At 47.4% G+C, this 19,375-nt stretch overlaps 1 protein-coding gene across 1 annotated transcript in view; it reads right to left on the reverse strand.

The window, feature by feature from the left end:
* Positions 1-19,375, reverse strand: part of LOC122398018 (irregular chiasm C-roughest protein-like) — a 213,692-nt gene that overhangs the window by 3,208 nt on the left and 191,109 nt on the right. The window contains exons 4-11 of the mRNA XM_043397594.1: positions 11,010-11,210; positions 9,896-10,023; positions 6,921-7,072; positions 5,857-6,167; positions 5,088-5,328; positions 3,410-3,565; positions 2,790-3,037; positions 1,759-1,994 (exon numbers count right to left, since the gene is read on the reverse strand). Coding sequence (XP_043253529.1) covers positions 1,759-1,994; positions 2,790-3,037; positions 3,410-3,565; positions 5,088-5,328; positions 5,857-6,167; positions 6,921-7,072; positions 9,896-10,023; positions 11,010-11,210 — 1,673 coding nt within the window. The remainder of the gene's footprint in view (positions 1-1,758; positions 1,995-2,789; positions 3,038-3,409; positions 3,566-5,087; positions 5,329-5,856; positions 6,168-6,920; positions 7,073-9,895; positions 10,024-11,009; positions 11,211-19,375) is intronic.

Raw genomic sequence — 19,375 nt, forward strand, 5'->3', positions numbered from 1 at the left:
CGCGCCCGTTCCAAATCGCCGTTATAAATATTCAAGACAAACGATTCATAATTCACGCGGAATATGATTAATCCGCAGGAACGATTGCACGGGGCCGCGGCAAATCCGCTGACCAATATGTTACAAGCGTTCGAAACGTTAATGTACCGGCACAACCGCCGACAACGTGGAACAATGTTTTTCAAAGCGAAAAAAAACGTTTGATACTTCTATTTTTCTCCGTTCTGTTTACTATATTTTTACTTTTAGTATAGTTCTAATAGAAGACCTGGTATACGATCATAGAATAGGTGTACGAGTAGACCTTAGATATTATATTTTTGGAAAAGAATTTTTTTCTCGAATGTGCGTAGGATTTCGGGGGTATGTGTATTCACCAAAAATGATTGCAATTGATCCCTGAAATCGAAAATAATTTTTTTAGAACAATTTGAAATTTTCTTTTTCGGCGATAGGCACCTACCCCCTGTCGATTTTTCTTAGAAACTCGTTTTTCGCTCTACAGAAAAGTTGTTTACTACTTTTTTGTAGGTATCTATGAACTCTAGTTCCTCCCAAAATTTCAATTAAATATATTTCCTATTGTAGGAGTTATAGTCGTTTGAAAATTGGACCACTTTTATGGGGTTTTTCTTAGTTTACGGGGTCAGGGAACAACTTTTTCAATATTGTTAGAATTTCTACATATTCTGTGTCAAAATACGCGTCAATTGCATTTTTTAAAATTGAAATCGTCCAATCCGTTCAGAAGTTATGGCGTTTTAAAGATACGCACGAAATTTAAGGGAAAAATTCGATATATGGTCAGACATTTTCGGTAATTAATATTTTTCTCGAAAATGCGTAGGATTTCGGGGGTATGTCTATTCAGCAAAAATGATCGTAATTGACCCCCGCAACTGAGAATATTTTTTTTAGAATGATTTGAAATATTTTAATTTTGCCGAAAAATTCCTGTACCAACTGAATTTTTTTCTCGAAACTGCGTAGGATTTCGAGGGTATGTCTATTCACCAGAGATGATTGAAATTGGCCCACGCAACAAAAAATAATTTTTTTAGAATGATTTGAAATATTTTAATTTTGCCGAAAAATTCCTGTACATACTGAATTTTTTTCTCGAAAATGGTTAGGATTTTGGGGGTATGTCTATTCAGCAAAAATGATCGTAATTGACCCCCGCAACCGAGAATATTTTTTTTAGTACGATTTGAAATATTTATTTTCGTCGAAAAATTTAGGCGTCTCGGAGAAATATTTTATCACAGTAAGAAAATGGTCCAGGTGTCTCTATTTGAAATATATCTTGGGAATCGTAATAACGCGTTTAAATTTGGAAGAGGAATCCCTTCGAACGGATCAATAGCGAAGTACCGAAACCATCGACGATGCTTTTAGGACAACCAAAATAATCCCGGAGTTTAATATTTAATCGTCAGGGTAGGAAGCGTCGCTCACCGGGTCGTTAGCTATCAGAGGGTGCATTTACCCCGGGTTCGATACCGTACTTTCGTACGGTCCTAGTTTCGTCGTCGATTCACGGACCGCGTCTCTTTCCCGACTATAACTCGATCGTCTTTGCTGCAGTCCCCCTCCCTCCCTTCACCCCCGGTTCCTCTGTAGGATTACCGTCGTCGAAACACAATTACAATTGGTCAAAGCTTCCTCTATTATACCGTGTCGAACTAGATTGCGGGACTCGATGACACAGAGGCGCGGCAATCTCCATTGATATCCGAGGAAGTGGTGAAACTTTACCTGAGGTAGGGGTTTCCGTACGTCGCGGAGAAACGAGGATCGATCGCCGGTGTCGTTTGCGGGGTCGGAGTGCCCAAATTCGCGGAACTCAGACCGATCTTCTTCGAGGCGAGTATCCCGCCCGACGGTATCCTGCTTAAGGATTCCCGCGACGCTCCCACGCCTTGCGTCGTGGGCGGCATGTAGTCGCGGGTGTAGTCGACGTACGGCACGTAACCGTTATTGTTACTGCCGTCCTACAACAGAGAACAGAAAGGAAAATGTTAGCGACAAATGCCGGGGCGACCTCGACGGCCGCGAAAGCCGGTCGTTTTTATAAACAGCTCGTTCCCTGGCAAACGGCCCGGAAGAATTGAATACGCTTCACGGTGTCGTTTCGTTAAGATTCTTTCCTCCGGTCTTTTCATCGCTGAGCGTCGACCGTAACGCGGAAATTGAAATATGTAAACTGCACGGAAGGGAAATTAATCCTCGCGCGTCGGTGAGCTGCGCACGTTTGGCGTCGGTGCACCACAATGATCCGTGAATTTCCCTGCTCGGGTCCGAAATCATTATTCATCGAGATTTAAACGCCGACAGGGGCCTCCAAAGACACGCGAAATCAAACAAAAGTCACCGAAATTCCGCGAGTTCTATATTTGCTTTACCGGTTAGAATGTGGTTGATATTTATTCTCGTATCGAGGGACGCGATTAACCCGAATATATTTTTAACCGTATTATCGCGTCGCGTAAAAATCGATGGACATCGATTTAAAAGTGTTTTCGACGAGCCGTTCGTCATTTAACGCAATTTGTAAAGCTCGAAAAAGGTCAATGGGACCGAGATCCGGTGAATAGGATGAACGCGATAAAATTGGCTATTCAAGCTTTACAATTTCTTGCTGCGCGAGTACTGTCACACGTGGTTTTGCGTTCTTGCGCAACAGGGTTAGTAATCCGCGATTGACAAGCTCGATCGAGCAAACGTCGTGAATACTATATGGCCTCCGTCCGATCGACCAGCTAATTTCGAGCTTGTTTTCTACTTACGTTTGTTTTTGGCGGGAACGAAGGTTCCGTGTAGTCGGCGCTGTAACGATAACCCAGAGGATTCGGTACGGGACCAGCGAGCGCCAGCGCGTTGACGCCTCTCGTGCTTCCTTCGCCCTCGCTGTCAAGTGCTGTCACGCTTTCTGCGTTGCTGACACTCGATCCCGCTCGTATGTCCGCTTTGACATCCGAGAGGTTGCTGCTTCTGTCACTCTCTCGATATCGATCCGCGTTCGAATCTGTTTCTTCTGTCGGCCGACCAACGAGACAAAAACAGCGGTCAGGGCGCGCGATTTTGTTGCTCGAAATTCGAAAAAATTATATTTCCATCGTACTGTTGCTCTCTGGACGATCATCGTAGGTTCGTCTTGCTATAATCAGCCAGATACCGCGTCGCGTTCGCGAATCAAGCTCGATGCATCGGTCTCGTTTGCATTCGATAACCTTTTTTCCGCGTCGTTAGCGACACACGTCTAACGATAACTGTCTGCCACGCGGTTCGAGGAACGTTACACGAAGAAATTACGAAACGACGAGAGCCACGAGGGCAAAAACAATGGAATGCAACGTCGCGGCGACTAATAGCGATATAATTCATTCGAACATGATATTCCACTCACGCATATCAGTCTCCTGGGTCTGGGCAGTCCTCGGCCGCGGCTGTTTGATGCGGTCACGGCACTGCAGAATGAGTATAATGATCACGCCGATCAGGATCACACAGACGGCCAATCCGCCGATGATGAGGATCAGTTGCCAATCGACTGGAATCAACGCTAAGCGTCACGGTTGGTTAAAATCTCGGGTCTTTAGCTCAACGCGCGCGGCGTCGTTTTTTTGAAAACGATCGCCCGCCGCCGCGTAGGGGGGGAGCGAAAATAAAAAAAAATTAAAAAACGGTCGCGCGTGCGACCGACTGTTTAACGAGGCGGGCTAAATTTTGCAAAACGCGCACGCACGATGCGCTCGCGCGTCGCTTAATTGAAACCCGTCGAATTTACGACGCGACGCCGAGCATCGGTTGGTAAAACTTTATAAAATCGGTACTGGAATTATTTACAATAACGGTTCGATCCGTCGATGGTCCGCTAATGACTCGGAATGAAAATGGCTCTGATTTTTTAGAAGTGGACATTTTGCAATAGCTGAGAAAGGAGTGTTTTTGCAGAGTTGTACGTTTCGTATCCGACAATCCGATGTGCAATTTTAGCAGGCTTAAATATACGCGAACGAGGTATTTCCAGTTTTATAATCCAAGATGGGTAACAAAGACATCAAAATCCACGTAGCTTCATTAGCTCGAATGGCATGGAAACTCCACGTAACGAATAACACGCGCATTTTAATCCGTCGCGTTGTATTTTTAAAACCGGAGTCGAATAATTGTTTTCCTGTCTCAGTGTACGTAAACGAATAGCAAGATGGCGTAATCGTAAAGAATATTATTGATTGCAAAGAATTTCCTATCGCGTATGCAGCTTTAACCGATTCGAACAATTTATTCAGTAATAATAGTATACGAGTCGGTTAACACAATTGACGCTCCAATGATACCGATAATATGGATTCACGTTTAAACCGACAGTCGGTTCGAATATATGATTTAAGGGTCATATAACACGGTTCTAACGTTTGTCAAACGATGAAAATTGGTTTCCATTTAGGAAACGTTGGAAATTCTCTTGATATTTTAAAAATAATCGTAGTAATCGCTCCATTCATCTACACAAATTTCAGCTAGAATTAATATTTACGGGTCTGCGGGAAGCAATTACTATGACGAGATTATTCTATATTTTATTGGAAAAGCTGCGACTATATCGTTTCCCGTTCCATTTGTAAACACAGATCCTCGCTTTCGGTGCGATCCGTTTGATAAATAGCCGGGCTGACGGTGCAAAAATTGAAACAACGATCGTATTAGTATTTTTTTTATCAGGTTCCGAGAAACCGTGTATATCGTTATTACAATTTTTGAAACAATTCGCCGTGGAAAATAAAATTGAAAACATCGCCGTGTTTTCGAGAGTCGCGATCGGGTTTCCGTGGTTTGCGTTTTCGTTTCCACCGGCGTGGAAAAAAGATTCGTCGCGTAACGGGAGACGCCGAGAATCCGTTCGTTCCGCGCGACGACGGTCGCGAGTCGAAAAACGCCGGGCAATTTCGGAGCGTGACGCGGAATCGCGGCGTAGCGGAAAAAGGAGAGAAAGAAAGGAAAAAAAAGAAACAAAAATACACAGAGGCAGGAAGAGTGAGAGTCGGGGATAAAAAGGTCGGTCATAATGGATATGAACTTACTGTGTGCCGTCAGCTTGATTATGACGGAATCCGTGCCGAAGCTATTCGTGACCGTGCAGTTGTAATCCCCGAAGTACGCGGATATGGGATCGAGCAGCGTGACAGTGCTGACGACCCTCTCGCCGGTGTATTCCTCCTGCACGTAGAAAGGCGTATTGTTCGACGAGAAATTGAGCTCGCGACCGGCGAAGCTCCATACCACCGAGTCCGCTTTTGGCACAGATATCGCGGTACACTTCACCTGCGAAATCGAGGAGGAAACAGTCGAATGAAAAAGGCCTGTCGCGGTTCGTCGCTTGCCCCCTGTGCCCCGGGATCGACCGATACAGACGCGGCCGACGGCTTTTAAAAACCGTCCATCGACGGGGAAAACACGCCGAGGGTAAAAAAAAAGAAAAAAAATACGCCAAGTCCCTCGGTCGATCTGTTCGTCGGGTGTTCGCCGAAATGGACGCCGGGAATCCCGTCCGGAAAATATTCGTTCGCCCGGTTGGATTTCGGAGACGTCTCGCGGTCGTTTTCGCGGTATTTGCCATAAATGTCCTGTCGCGGATCCCGCGGTGGAAGTTACGGTGGCATAAATCGGGACCCGTGCTATTTTCGACGGATTTCACGGGAACGTAACGCGAATCCCCCGCAGATCGACGGACTACGGACTTTGGAAGCCCGCGAACGACGGGGGGAGGGAGGTGGAGGATCGTGGAAATCCGCGGGCTTCGGGGGCTTAAAAAGATGGAAACGCAGATGGACGAAAGCGTGTCGAGGATACCTTGACGACCCCCTCGTCGGGCACGTATTGAACCCTCTGCGACACGATGCTGGGCGCCGCCCGGATGTAGATGTTCGCGTAGCCGGTCAATTCTGGAAATCCTGGCACGTGACCTTTGCAGAAGTACCGTCCGGCTGTCTCGTGATTCACCACCACGCTTATGTTCGCCGTAGTGGCAACCTGTCGCTCCGAGTCCTCGTGGTACCAGCGCACTTCCGGCGTCGGGTTACCGTCGACGTCGCACTGCAAGATCTCCGTCGCGCCGTATTGCGTCTCCACGGAGACTGGCGGGTGACGAAACTGCGGCCCGTCTGCGGAATTCAATTTTCACCCTCGATCAAACATTCGGAAAGAAAACTGTTATAGGGTTGGTGGAGGCGTTGAAACGGAAATCAGTCGACTGTCGACAATTTCTTTATTTAGTCTACCCATTTGATTCACCTTGGATCTTAGAAAAAGGAACTTTCTCAACGTCACTTTCGCGTAATTAATTAGATACGAATCGATCGGATTCGTGAATCCACGTATCCGGGAATCCGTTCCGGGGCGCGCGGCTGGAAATTGTTTCAGCCATCCCCAATTTTCTAGGACGTTACGCGGGCTCACGTTCGCCGCTCTCGCCCCGAAAAGGCAACCATAAATCGACTGTCAGCCGCGGAAGATGCTCCGAAAATACGCCGACAAACGTTCCCCTAAGAGGTTCAATTTATCCTTCTCCCCTTGTGACAAGCGTGATCTCGAATTTCGCTGATGCACCGCGCGAAATTCGCGATCCTGGGATCCCCGCTAAGTAGCGCGACGAAATGATATCGGGAGCGTCCCCGCTGGTCGAGCACACCGGGATATAGAAAGAAAGCACGACTCAGCGTATAATAACGGGCGCATATTCGGGCCCGCGACTTCGTAAAATTGCTAAACTGCTTCCTGGAGATTCGCGATACTCGAATCGCCGAAAATTATTCCTGGCCATCCACCCTCGAGTTTAAAAATTTATTCTGCTCCATATCTGGGAATTAATGTTACTTAGAATATTCTTCTATTAATTAAAATTTTAGTTAACTCACACGTTATGTCCAGGGTCTCTGTTTCCTCGCTCTTCCCGACGTCGTTGTGGACCTCGCACTTTACGATCGCGTCGTGAAGATCGCGGGTCGCGTTATGGATGATCATCTCCGTGGTGTAGTCCCCGATGACCTTCTTCTCATTGATGAACCACCTAGAGAATAGGTTAGCGTGTAATTCACGGCGAACAAAGCTCCGGCATAATTATACATTTTCTCGAATTCTCTCTTTGCTTCTGTGTCTCCCCTGTTCTCCTTTCGTCGATCTCTCGCAAGGAAACGCTTAACTAGTTAGGACTTTGGAGGGTAGTTTCAACCCTTAAAACTTTCCATACGTTATTCTTTGGTTAAAAAAGAAGGGAACTTATGCTGTTAATTTTATAGGGACTCGTAAATAAATACAAGTGAGAATAATCGAATTAAAAAAATTCTTTAACGGGTGATTATAATCACAGGTTGATCTCAAGTTACTGCAGAAGAACTACAGATCTGCCATTTTTGACTGCTAAAAGGCCTTCATTGAAATCGAATTTCCTCGTTGGATCAGAGGCACGTGAAGGCGGAAGCGGTAACCTCCGGGTGAATTAGTTCCGGGAATCACGCGTCCTTCATTCAACGATCTTCCTCGGGATCGTGGTTCGTGTCTGTTCTCGGAACCCGCCGACGCGTAGTCGCGAGATTTATCTCGCTCGAGCCGTACAATCGATGAAAAGAGCGTCGAGGATCGTTTAGGATAGCAATAAAGGAGAGAGGCGCCTCTTTTCAACGGTCGAATCGCGCTCACATACGTTCTCAGAAAGGAAGAAGAGGGAAACTGAATGGAACGAGCACGAAAGTTGGCGAGCTCGTGTATCTTGGAAAGGATCCCGACGCCCTTTCCTAGCACCCGCACACGCTACCCCTCGTAATTATTTGCTAAAACTTCGCCTCTATTCATAAATATGTGCTCGTAGAAAAATGTTGCGACACCGCGATTCGCTATTCCATTCACGTGTGTTTCGAGTACGCTCAGCTTGCAAAGATCAAATTTATGCAATCGAGAGAAAAGAGTTCGTTTTTTTTATACGTCACGTTCAAGTTTCATCAAAGACGCGCCCTGCTATAATAGCCTCCGAATGACTATGCCCGATACCCTATTTTATTATGTCCGTCAGATTAGATGGCAGGGAAGTTTGGTCGTAAACGCGGGTTCGGGTCGCTCGGAGACGCGTGCTCCGGGCTTTTACGATTTCGATTCGAGACCTGTCGAAAGTTGTAACACTTAATCAAGCCGTATTTACAGGTTCCTCGTCTACGGTGGACCTTCGCCGGTTGTGTTTTGTACGCTCGAGCCAGCGACGCAAACTCAAAGGGCCATTCACGCGCGGCGGTCCTCTTTCGCTTTCGTTTTGCGATCCCTCTTTTATCGGACTCGCGAGAACAAACGGCACGGTGGTGTTACCACCCACCCACGCACACAGAGAGGCTCGCGAAGCTATCGAAGCGGGCAACAAGACAACCAGTAATGGAACGCATGACCGCCTAACATTGTCCTAAACTTTGCATTGTCCTCTCTTTGTAACGAGTATCAATTATTCGCTTGCTCCGTGGCGCAACCGATTGCTTGCTAATTCTCCTTTTGTCCCGTGTATGCCGGCGCACGGCTCCCGTTGTTCGACGAAACAACGCCTCTGTGTCCGTTAAAAACGTACGAAATAAGCACCCTCTGATCCCGGGTAAATCTGTGATCTCGTCCTTCTCTACGTGCTCTCCATTTTATCCGATAGCCGGTCTACTCCGCTGCGTGGTACGCGTCGGGCGGAAACACAAGAGGCTATGATTACTCTCTAAAAACCGTACTAATTGACAGATTAAAGGGTTTTGAGCAGCTACTCAATGGATTGCCTCGGTTGCCTTTGACGATGCAATAAAATAAAGAAGACTTCTCTCGCGTGCGTGGGGCAACGTTACCGATGTTAAATTTTCTCCGTGCAATTTAATTCTATTAATGGATCGTTCTATAGTTACTCTTGCGAAATTTGCGATTTAAAATCTCGAAACACTCACGCTAGTATCTAGATTACTGTTTCGATCGTAGAGAAAAAGAAAATTCTACTGTAATTGGTTGTGCAAGAGCATTCTTCGTTTCTCCCAGCGAAAACGTACACATAATCAATATCGTTTCTCTTTTCGTTATTAGACATCAATTAGAGCCATTATTACGCTTATCCGCCGTCGAAAGATCGCAATTAAGGGACACATTGTACCCGAGGAGGAAAATATTGGTCGCTCAAGGTCATCGATCGACCATCCCCCCACCCCAAAATCCTTTCAACGTTCCGTCGTTCCATTATTCGTCCCTTCGCTCCGCCCCGTTCTCGCGTTTTAAAGACAAACACGCGAGCCAGCCGAGCTCACGCTTCCCATCTCCCAGAGAAAAAGGCTGACACGGCGTAAAAAACGCGAACCGCGTCTAAGGGCGCAGTCGAGCTTCGAAATCTTCAAAAAATTTTTACATATTCAAGCGGCTAGGCTACCGCGTGCCTCGGGCACGCAAACTCTCTGTAAATTTTAAACGATTACGGGTTTCCCCCAAGTTGAGCCTTCAAATATTAAATTTGCTTTTATCGTAAAATGTGCCAAAATTACGGAACCTTCCCTTGCGTTGGTTCTTATTCCATAGTAGTCCTCCGACTACTTCGTGGAATTTTTTAACGAAATTTAATGCACTCCTGAAAGTATACGCTATGGATAGGATACAAGAGGGGAGGTGATGCGTATGGTATGGAATTACAGTGATTGGCGAATGTCTATGACATGTTTATAGATTCTAAGAAAAGGTCTGAGTCGTCAGATCCGATCTCGACACTTGCATCAATTTAAAAAAAAAAGGGGGGAATTGTGATGGTCTTCACGGAAACCATGAATTCGTGGGTATCGATAGTCACTGAGGCGATCAGAGCGTCAGGTGTTCGCGTTATTAGTTTGTTGTTGCTCACCTGTACTCGACGTTGCGCGGATTGGCCTCCGCGCGGCATTTGAACCGCAGTTCCGTACCCTCGACGATGCGTCCGTTCTTGACCTGTCCCGAGTGGATTATCAGAGACACTTTGGGCGCGTAGCGAACCTGAAAACCGAGATGCGAGCGTTCGATAAGACGGTTGCACACGTGATGCACGCGGGACGTCACGCGAGCCGATGCTCAAACTTTCATGACCATCGCCCCCGCCGCGATCGATCGCAGGGAACCCGTCGACTCGCGTGACTCCCCACACAGCACGCCCGGCGTACTTTATTTTCCGTCGGACGTAATTTCTCAGCAATTAATATCGCGCGGTGACAACTCGGTAAACGATGTCCCCGCGTACGAAGTACGATACTAAACTGTCGCTTCGGTCGCGCGTGCCCTCGGGGGGGGGTTACGACATCGCGATCCTGTACCATTAACCTTTGGAACACTGACGAGACACCCGTGAACCGTCGCGTTGGAGACCACGGGTGCTGGCAGCCATCGTTTTCTTCGAGCAATGGCAGTTTCTTGCGTTGCGGAGGAAACAAAAGCAACCGGTAGCTTTATTTACCATTATATTTACTCTGTTTCAGATACGATGGAGATGGAGCAAGAAACTGCTGCTTTCCACTTCGAAGGCTGTTGCAACGTTTAGCCAATCGTGATAGTAGATTCGTTACGAGAAAGTTCCACGCATAATTTCAACGCGACCTAATAGTAAGTGCAAGCAACAATTGCAGTAGGATTTACAGTCGCTGAAGAACCGTAGCTCTGAATAGCGGGCTAGAGAATCTTATTCTTAACGTGGACGTTTGAAAGGGAAAATTCACGAGCGGACAGCAAGCGCGAGAAAAGAAAGCAGAGGGGGGGAAACTAGCCCCCCTGACGATTACACGGACCAGTTTTCGGAACACGGCGTTAATTATTCTTCAACCTCGTTACCGCGTTTCTGGCCGGGTTCGCGTGGCCCGGTGTGTTAATCTCGTTTCGCGTTTGAAAAAAATGGGTTGGAGAGAAAAAAATGCGCAAAAGCCCAGAATCCCTTTTTAGCCGCGATGGCCCAGTTCCACCCGGGTCCTCTGTTCCGTCTCGTTCCGACTCACCTCGACGCGCAGCTTGGCGTTCTGCGGCGTGCGGTCGGCCGCGTTCTGACTTTGGCACGTGAACGTCGTGTTGTCGTGTTTCTTCTGCGGCTTCACCCTCAGGACGGATTTCACGGTGTACAGGGGCCCGCCGTCGAACAGCTCCTTTATCGTCTTGATACCCGTGTGCAGCACCTTGCCCAGCCCGTCGATCCACGTGATCTGCAACAAAGCAACGATTATTCGCACTAAATTCCACGGGGAACCTCCATTGATCGTTAATAGCAGGGGTGGCAAAGTGGCGTGCCCACAGCTAGCGTTTAACCCTTTTGCTTCTACTTATTCCGGCCCCCTTCTGTAATCGTTTGACTTCTAAAACCTCTCTGCAAGCATTAACTCACTACCTCACAGGAAAGTCGACACGTTGCTTACGAGAGGAAAACTTTGATCTTAGGCCATTGTAACCTCGCTAAAGTTCATCGATCCTATTGAAATTTATTTCCTTTAACAATTTAATTTGAAAAGTCTCATCAGCCATATTGGATCGGGTGGATCAAATGCTCAAATTTGCCGGAAAGTCTGTTAGATTTTGGAAAGAATTTTCCACGGTATTTCATTACAACGGACGGCGTCATATTTTATTAAATCATTCGGCCACGATCGATCACCGCGATCGGGTTTCGGGACGGCTTTGTAAAGTTGCGGGTCCCCGGGTCATCTCTGGTCGCGAGGAGCTCGTTCCCCGAACTTTCAAATTTTCTCGGGAATTAATTCGACCACTTCCCCTCCGCCCCCGCCTCACCCTGGGGTCTCTGATTGAAAATCTACCCTCGTTGCGAGTTCGGATCGGGTCGAGGCAGCGTGTCGCCTTTTCTGGTTCGGCTCGTTTCCGAAACAGCGACTGTTTAAACGATTCCGCGCTCAGTTTCGGTCGGATGCTCGCGCAAATCGATCTAATCGGCGCTAATTAGGAATTTCGCGACGCTAGCTCGACACGGTTCGCCATCGACACCGGTGCATTCCAGTTAGAAACGCTGCGGATCGCTCTTGCGTCGCGTTAATCCGGGATTTTGATGCGTGGCCGTTCGCAGACGCTTCCGAAATTATTGTACGCCTCGTCGTCGCCGGTGCACGCGCGCTTCCGGTTCAAATCCGTTCGTTCGACGCTTATTCGCGGCGAGCAACGACCGTAAAATTTAAAGTAAATTCTTTAAAACGTTAAAGCGTTCTGCTCGAGTTATTTAATTATATCGCGAGAAGCGGCGGATTTTCGAAAAGCTTTCGACTGCTTCGCTTTATTACGCGGACTATAAGCTGTCGGAATCGCCGGTTATTCTCCCGGTTGTCTAGCTCCCCCGACGGAATACAGGCAATAAAGTTTAATAATATGTGCCCTTTAAATATTAACGTTCGTTCTGGAATCCTACGAGGATCTCATCTCGAGATCCAACGATTCAATTTATTTATAAATGATGCTCCCTGACGTCTTATTATTATGTTTCCTCGATATTAAAATAAATTATACCGTGGGTATAATAATATTTTCTCGTAAACGTCGATGAAATTTACTTTTAGAATCGTTTCCACGACGATGGAGGACGTAGCGCGATATTTTTGTTTCGAGCGTTATTGGGGAGAATTGAAACGGTACGAATCGCGAAGAAAACTGATCGACATCGTTTCCAGATGAGGCCATGGGAAATCGAACGCGGTACGTGCTCCGCAATCGGGCACTTGTGTCCGGCTATCCGGATAATGAAAGTGTGCTCGTTCGGGGAACGGACCCGGCCGAAAAAAATCTCGCTGTAGGCTGTTCGACGAGCGTCGATATACACTTTTCCGCGGCTCCCTGTATTATTCGTCCAGGCGATCCGAACGAGCACACGTTTCACGGGGGGATGCGTGCCAGTATGCACGTGCACGGGAAAGAGACGGACAGACGGGCGAAGGTACATAGTGGACAGAGAGGGTCGGAGCGAGAGATTGGCTGCTCCGACGTAGCTGCACCGACGGGAATCGATCGTATCGTCTATAATTAGGCATGCTGCATCAGTGCTTCTGCACTCCCATATCACTGCATAGTCCCGACTCGGTTCGTTCGAGCACTATTTACGATGCTCGCCGCGTTAAGGCGCGTTGTAATTTTAATAAACGCGGCGCAATTACGAACGGGGAGAGGCAGCGCGACGACGACGCGGAAAACGGGGCCAAGAAAAGAAAGAGACGATCTTCGGGTCCGGATGGACGGTCTTTGGAATTTCTTTTCCCTTCCCCCCCTGGCTCCACCACGGTCGATGAATATTCGATGAGCGGGCGCGACCGCCTCCCCTTGGCACGAAACTTCCCTTGGCATCTTGACTCGGGGAAAACGTAGCTACTCCCTTCGCGCCCTTGCCCATCCGCGACTTCATTTTAGCTACGTCGGCGACTGCCGGGGCTTGGCAATCGCGCTGATGGATCTCTCCAGCTTCGTTTGGGCAACGCGAGAAATGATACAAACGCCCGTTCGAAACAATGTATTAACCAAATGCTTCCGAGAGAATGGGCTTTTGTGGCGCGATCTCTCGTTTTCTAACGAGCAGGGTGCAAGATATTTGAATCTGAAAAATATGTAACGTCACGGAGTCGCATGGAATATTTTTCGAGGGAAAGAAATCGGTGTAGGCTTCGTTTTCGAGAAAATTGGATCCAAATATCGTATGGATGTAGTTGATTAATAATCGATTATTACAGGCCGCTGTTGCGACCGTTTGTGCATACGATAGAACGTCAGGACTCATTGAAATGCGATTGAAGGATACATTAAACATAGGATAGTAAAATGCATAAATCATATCGTCATGCTCTTCGTTTGTGTATCGTACCCGTGTCGCTTGTTTGATAGACTATTAGCTCGAGCATGTGCGTTTCAATTCGATGTACCGGGAATAAACGTATTCTGTTGGACCGCGTGGATTTTGTAATGCATGTTTAGATATCGTGCACTCATGAAATTGTACTAATAACAGGTAGAAAAGTCCTCGGTACACATTGCGTGTATTTCTAAAACTGAAATTTGAAAATTTAAACAAACATCCTCGTCCTTTGCGCTACAGATAACGTTGCCAACCCGCCTTCCCTTTATTATTTTATCTCCCTCTTCCGCTGTGTATCATTCGATGCCATAGAGCCCTATTATTATTATTATTCATTCTCTGTCACGGCTCAACAATGTTCGGAATCGTGTATCATCGCTGGCCGGGTGAAAAAAAACTCTTTCCAATTGTGGTTCGCGACACAACGGGCTCCGCTTAGCGTCGCTTTCCTCGTCGACGCCGTATCCGCGGGAAATCGATCTCATCCGCTCTAATTACAAGTTCTGCGGATTTCCAACACAATACCGTTTGTCATTGCACCGAGCTTGGAACCAGACTCGAATTACCGCGCGCGTTTTGTCCGTCACGGCGACCGCGGGAAAGCCTCGCGACGTCGGAGCTCGTTCGAAAAATCTATGGTCGAAATGTTGATCAAAGTATTGGAATTTTTAAATTACAATACGTATCGCCGGTGGGACCATTTCCCGATCGAATAAAAGAAAACGTACAGGTTCGAACGTCAGGCTGCCTGGCTTTTCGTCTTGGCCTCCCGACGTAACGTCGATCGTCGTCGACGTCTCGAATATCTCGTCAGGAGCCGAGAGTGACACCCCCATTTCCCGAGGACGCATTCTGGGTCGCGTGGAAAATGCTCCCTCGCCGGAGGATCGTGTTTACGGAATCTTATTTTTTTACGAAGAACGAAAAGAATTACGAGAAACGAGTAATCCGTTCGAATTTATCGGTAAACGCGGTAATGGCGATTACGAGCACCGGCTGGTCGCCGGGATCGATCTGTTCCACCCTAAATAAATGCACCGTGAACGTTCGCCGCGCGGCGTTCACCGATTCTTCCGTCGAGCGGCTTTTTACGACCTAAATATCGTTGCGAACGTCAGCCGCGATCGTTCCACGCGTCGCGCAGAATCCCTTTTTGCGAAACGGTGTCTCCGTAACCTTGGCTCTGTCCATTTATTTCCAGCCGAGCTTCCCCCAACGCTCTTATATTTTTATAATTCCACGTAAGCGTAAGGTAATCTCGTTTAATGTTTCCGCGCCGGTTCGTTAACGGGTGCTTTATAGTCCTTTATGGAATTAATTAAGAACCGGGAAAGAGAAGCGACGCTGAACAGAGGTAGGAAGAGAGGAGCCGTGGTAAGATCGTCGCTTTTACCCCACGCATTTTTATACGACGTTCCCCGGTTATCTGCAACCAATTTCTCCCCGCTCACCGAGTCCTCCGGGTCAGAAACAGAAGATTCATATCCACGTTCGCTCTTCTTGGTTCGACCTTGGTTTCGAGATAAAAAACAGGTCGATTTCTATAGAAAGTGGCGGTCAAGCGCAATATCGCCAATTTCGCGACATCATCCAGATTCGGTCCACGCCTTCGTCGAAATTACCTAAGCTCGACTGTCGTGGGTCGGGCTTTATCGACATTAATTGGGAAACCAAAAGGGGGACGCGATTCCATTGGTGATTCAGGCTCCTCTTTATTCGGATTCCTTTCGTTCCGTGGCGGTTTCCACCCCCTCCGGGGTTGGTAATTAAACAAGCCCGACAAGTAAAAGGAGCATTCGCCAGGACGATTTTGTCTCTTCAATCGGGTACGGCTTCGCTCGTCGGGCACACGAGACGTTTGTTCCTGGGGGGGGGTTGCCCACGGGAAATTATTAGTCGCGGGTCCAATCGCCGGCCCCGGCTGCTACATAATTCGCGATACGATCCGCAGATACGTTTCGACGTACGTGAATTATTCGTGCGCCGCCGCTACCTATTAATAAATACGATCGACCAGGTTCGGTCGAATCGACGGTGTTTCAGCGTCGCGACGCAGGAGACGGGTGCAGGGACGATCTTTTCCCGCCCCCCGATCCCGACGGTTCTTGCGTTTAATTGCGCTCCGTCGGATAATTCGATCGAACAAATTGGCCCCGCGCCGATTCCCTAACGAGCAGGCATTCCACACGCTTCAGCAGTTCGTGACTGCTACGGATTTCGGAATGGCTTTTGGACGCGACGTCCCTCAGACGCCGAGCAAGACTGGCGGAAAGGGGGATGTTTAAAGAAACATCTTTCGATTCTTCGAAAAGTCTTTTGTCATTTTTGATACTGTGATACGGTGATTTTCTTGGCAAGAATATAATTGCAGAAGTAAAGATGTCAAAGATGGGGACTCAAAGTCTACCGAAGAACAAAGATTGAAAGCAGATCTCTGAAAGCCATAATAACGAGGGGCAAACGTAAAAGGGAAGTTGTCGATGCAGGAAGTCTTAGACTTAGATTAATAAAGGAAATTGAAGATACAAAGATGTTTGCTATTCGTGGCTTTTGTAAAGAATATATTTTCCTGAGAGAAACAAACGTTCTAAAGAGGAGTTTTGCAGAATAGAATCTCTTCCAGCGAGGTTCACTTTGACCCACCATTCTGTTTCGTCTGTCATTGTTATCGAATTCGATAATTAGATTAGTAGCATTTGAAAAAAATAAAACGTTCTCTGTATAAATACTTCGGTGCTATCTTATTCAAGATTGATACCAGCAGCATTGCCACTTTAATGATACGACCGACAGCGGTTGTCGTGAGAGGGAAAACTGAAATCGCGATTTCCCGCGGGGTGCGTCGCGACAGGTTCTTTTTTTTTGTTTCATCGGCGTCGAGTCCCCGCCCGGAGCCGTAATGCATTTTTACAATAATCCAAAGAAGTCTCGAGCCGGTGAGTGGTTCGCGGGACGAGCCGGAGGTTCGACGAGCTCTCTCTTGTAAGTCGAGCAGCGGTTTTACACACGGCGGGGTACGTACGCGCGCGAGAACCGCGAGGAAATCCGCGGCGGTGTCGCTCCGTCGAAAGAGTTCTTACGCGGCTTTTACGCGACACGGCGAAAGGACTTTCTGGATTTACCGTGGAAAACCTTTTGCTTCTTTTCATTCGCGCTCGCGGATGTCAAGTGCACGGCTACGATCTCGTTTCGCGGCTTGGGAACGCTTCCACGCGGCGCCCCCGCCTCCGCAACGAAAACCCGCGATGGTAATTATAACGGTATAACGCGTGTCGCTCGATAACGCGCGACCGCGGCGGATAATTAATTTCATTAACAGGGGGAACGGCCGTTTTTGCCGGACCGGCTGTTTCTCGCCTTTGTCGTCCGCTTCTTGATCCCTATCTAATGAAAGACTATGGGATTCGTTGTTACGCGAGTTCTGTTACATCCACGATGGAACAGGAACAATGAGATTGCCTCGAATCATTCGATAGCACGCCAAACGTGGACTTCGTATGGTAATCTTAATATCTTCAAGATCTAAAATTTTTTATCTGAACCGGAGTGATGCAATTTCAATTGAAAGCGGTAGATCGTGCAATAAATAAATAACAACGAAATAGACGGGATTAACAGAGCGTGGATTGTTCGTACCTTTTTTTAGCATCGGTTTTTACCTTTATGGCGGAATGGTTGGGAAAATAGAATTCAATTCACTACCCGGTGTTTATTCGCTATAACGAAATAATATGGGTACAATTTTTCTATCGAATCTACCTCGCGGGCATGGACGAAAGGAGGGGGGGAAATAACTATGTTCGACGAAAATTTTGTTTCCATCAATTCCGCGAGTCACTGTGCCTGGTGGCTTTTTCGATAACTGTTTACCGTTCCTAGCGGATTTTTTTCCTCGTTTATTCGCGTTTATGCGGACAGAGCGTGACTCTATCAAGCTAGAACTCTGTTCTAAACTATGCACAAAAGTCTCTAGTATCTCATTAAACAATTCTCATCCCAAACGAAATTTATTTTCCACCATGGGTATAATACCTAATATACCCATACCACCTAACCCAGACCTAAGGTCTGGTATCATCGCTAATCTCGACACGTTTTTTCACGAAAATATCGTTGGAACAGGAATCGTCGAAATGTTTCTGACCTGAACTATCGAAACTACCCCCTCGCGATGATTGGTTTCCATTAGGGTAATTTTCAAGTTAGCTCGTGGCCAGTTTTCGTCGTCATCTGGCGCCGAACTCGACCGCGGAAACATTCTAACGTCCGCGTTCGTTGGAAATTCAGCCAGATGGGCGTCGTAATAATTCGAGCACGATGTCCTGGCCGCAGAGCGTGACGCGTAATACGATCGTTGGAACAGTGACGGACAAACATCGCGTTAATTTCTGCAGCCGCGATTGGCCCGTATCCAGGGGTCGAATCGCGTTTAACCCGTATCGGTCTCGTTCGTCCCTAATTTTTATCGGGGGCCTCGCTAGCCGGGGGGATCCTTTTAATAAAACGTTCGCGACGTCGCCTCTTATGAATGCATGCAGCAGCTTCCCGGGCGAGGGAACGTCGGGGGCGGTGGGCTGTTTCTCATTCCTTAAATTCGTACTATTTGCATGGCCTGCTGCCGGAGGCCAACCCGGCAGAAAACGTTTCCTTTGATCCCCGGTAATAGAATTAAGAGCGCGACAGCGATATTAAAATTTTGTCTCGAGGAAAACTTGGCAATCCTTCGCGGCAACTTTCTGCAACAATATGAAAGAAACTTCCGGGAACTACGAAGTTACGAGAAAACGTCGGAGAGAGAGAGAGAGAAAAGGGGCTGGAGAGAAAGAAGAATGGTCGAGGGCGGGGATGGATCGAGGAGAAGGGTTGGAAAAGTCGTGCGAGGCGCGCAATAATTGAAACAGCCCCGGAAACCGCGATAAGTCGATTCACCGGCTAAAATACGACTCCTGAGGGCTGTTTAATATTAATTTTCGACTCGTACGGGGAGGCGGAGCTCGACCTTTCGAGAGAATCCTTTTTATTTATGCGCCTCGGGGCTAATGAATTATACAGCCGGCGTGACCATCTAAATACCGTGCAGGATCGAAAAGATCGAGCAATCGATGTTGAAAGTCTTGCAACTAATTACTTTATTCCCATATTTTAATTTGCCCGGAAATTAGTACGAAATAGAAAGCACGCGTAGGATAAAGCACGATTTTTTCGTCTCCTCCCCTAATGGGTAGGATGGGATAAATTTTCATCCCCGTCGCGTCGGAGTTCTCGACGAGTTCGACGTGGAAAAAAAATGTCAGGAGTCGCGTAACCCCCGGGCGAAATTCGCGGAACTTCTAACGATCGATTCCCGCCGTCACAGCCAACCTAATGAAACGTTTGTCGAAGAACTCGTGTCACTCGTTTAACCTGAAAAACACGGGGGACGGTCGCTAAGTTGCAACGTAAATTACGAACGAAGAATTCCGGTAGAATTTCTGGAAAACGTGTGATAAAATATTTCCTAATTTTACTAACGCGATTCCCCCTTTTAAAATA

This window comes from Colletes gigas, unplaced genomic scaffold, assembly GCF_013123115.1.
Source record: "Colletes gigas isolate AHSC1104 unplaced genomic scaffold, ASM1312311v1 Colletes_gigas_Sc00010, whole genome shotgun sequence".
Lineage (NCBI taxonomy): Eukaryota > Metazoa > Arthropoda > Insecta > Hymenoptera > Colletidae > Colletes > Colletes gigas.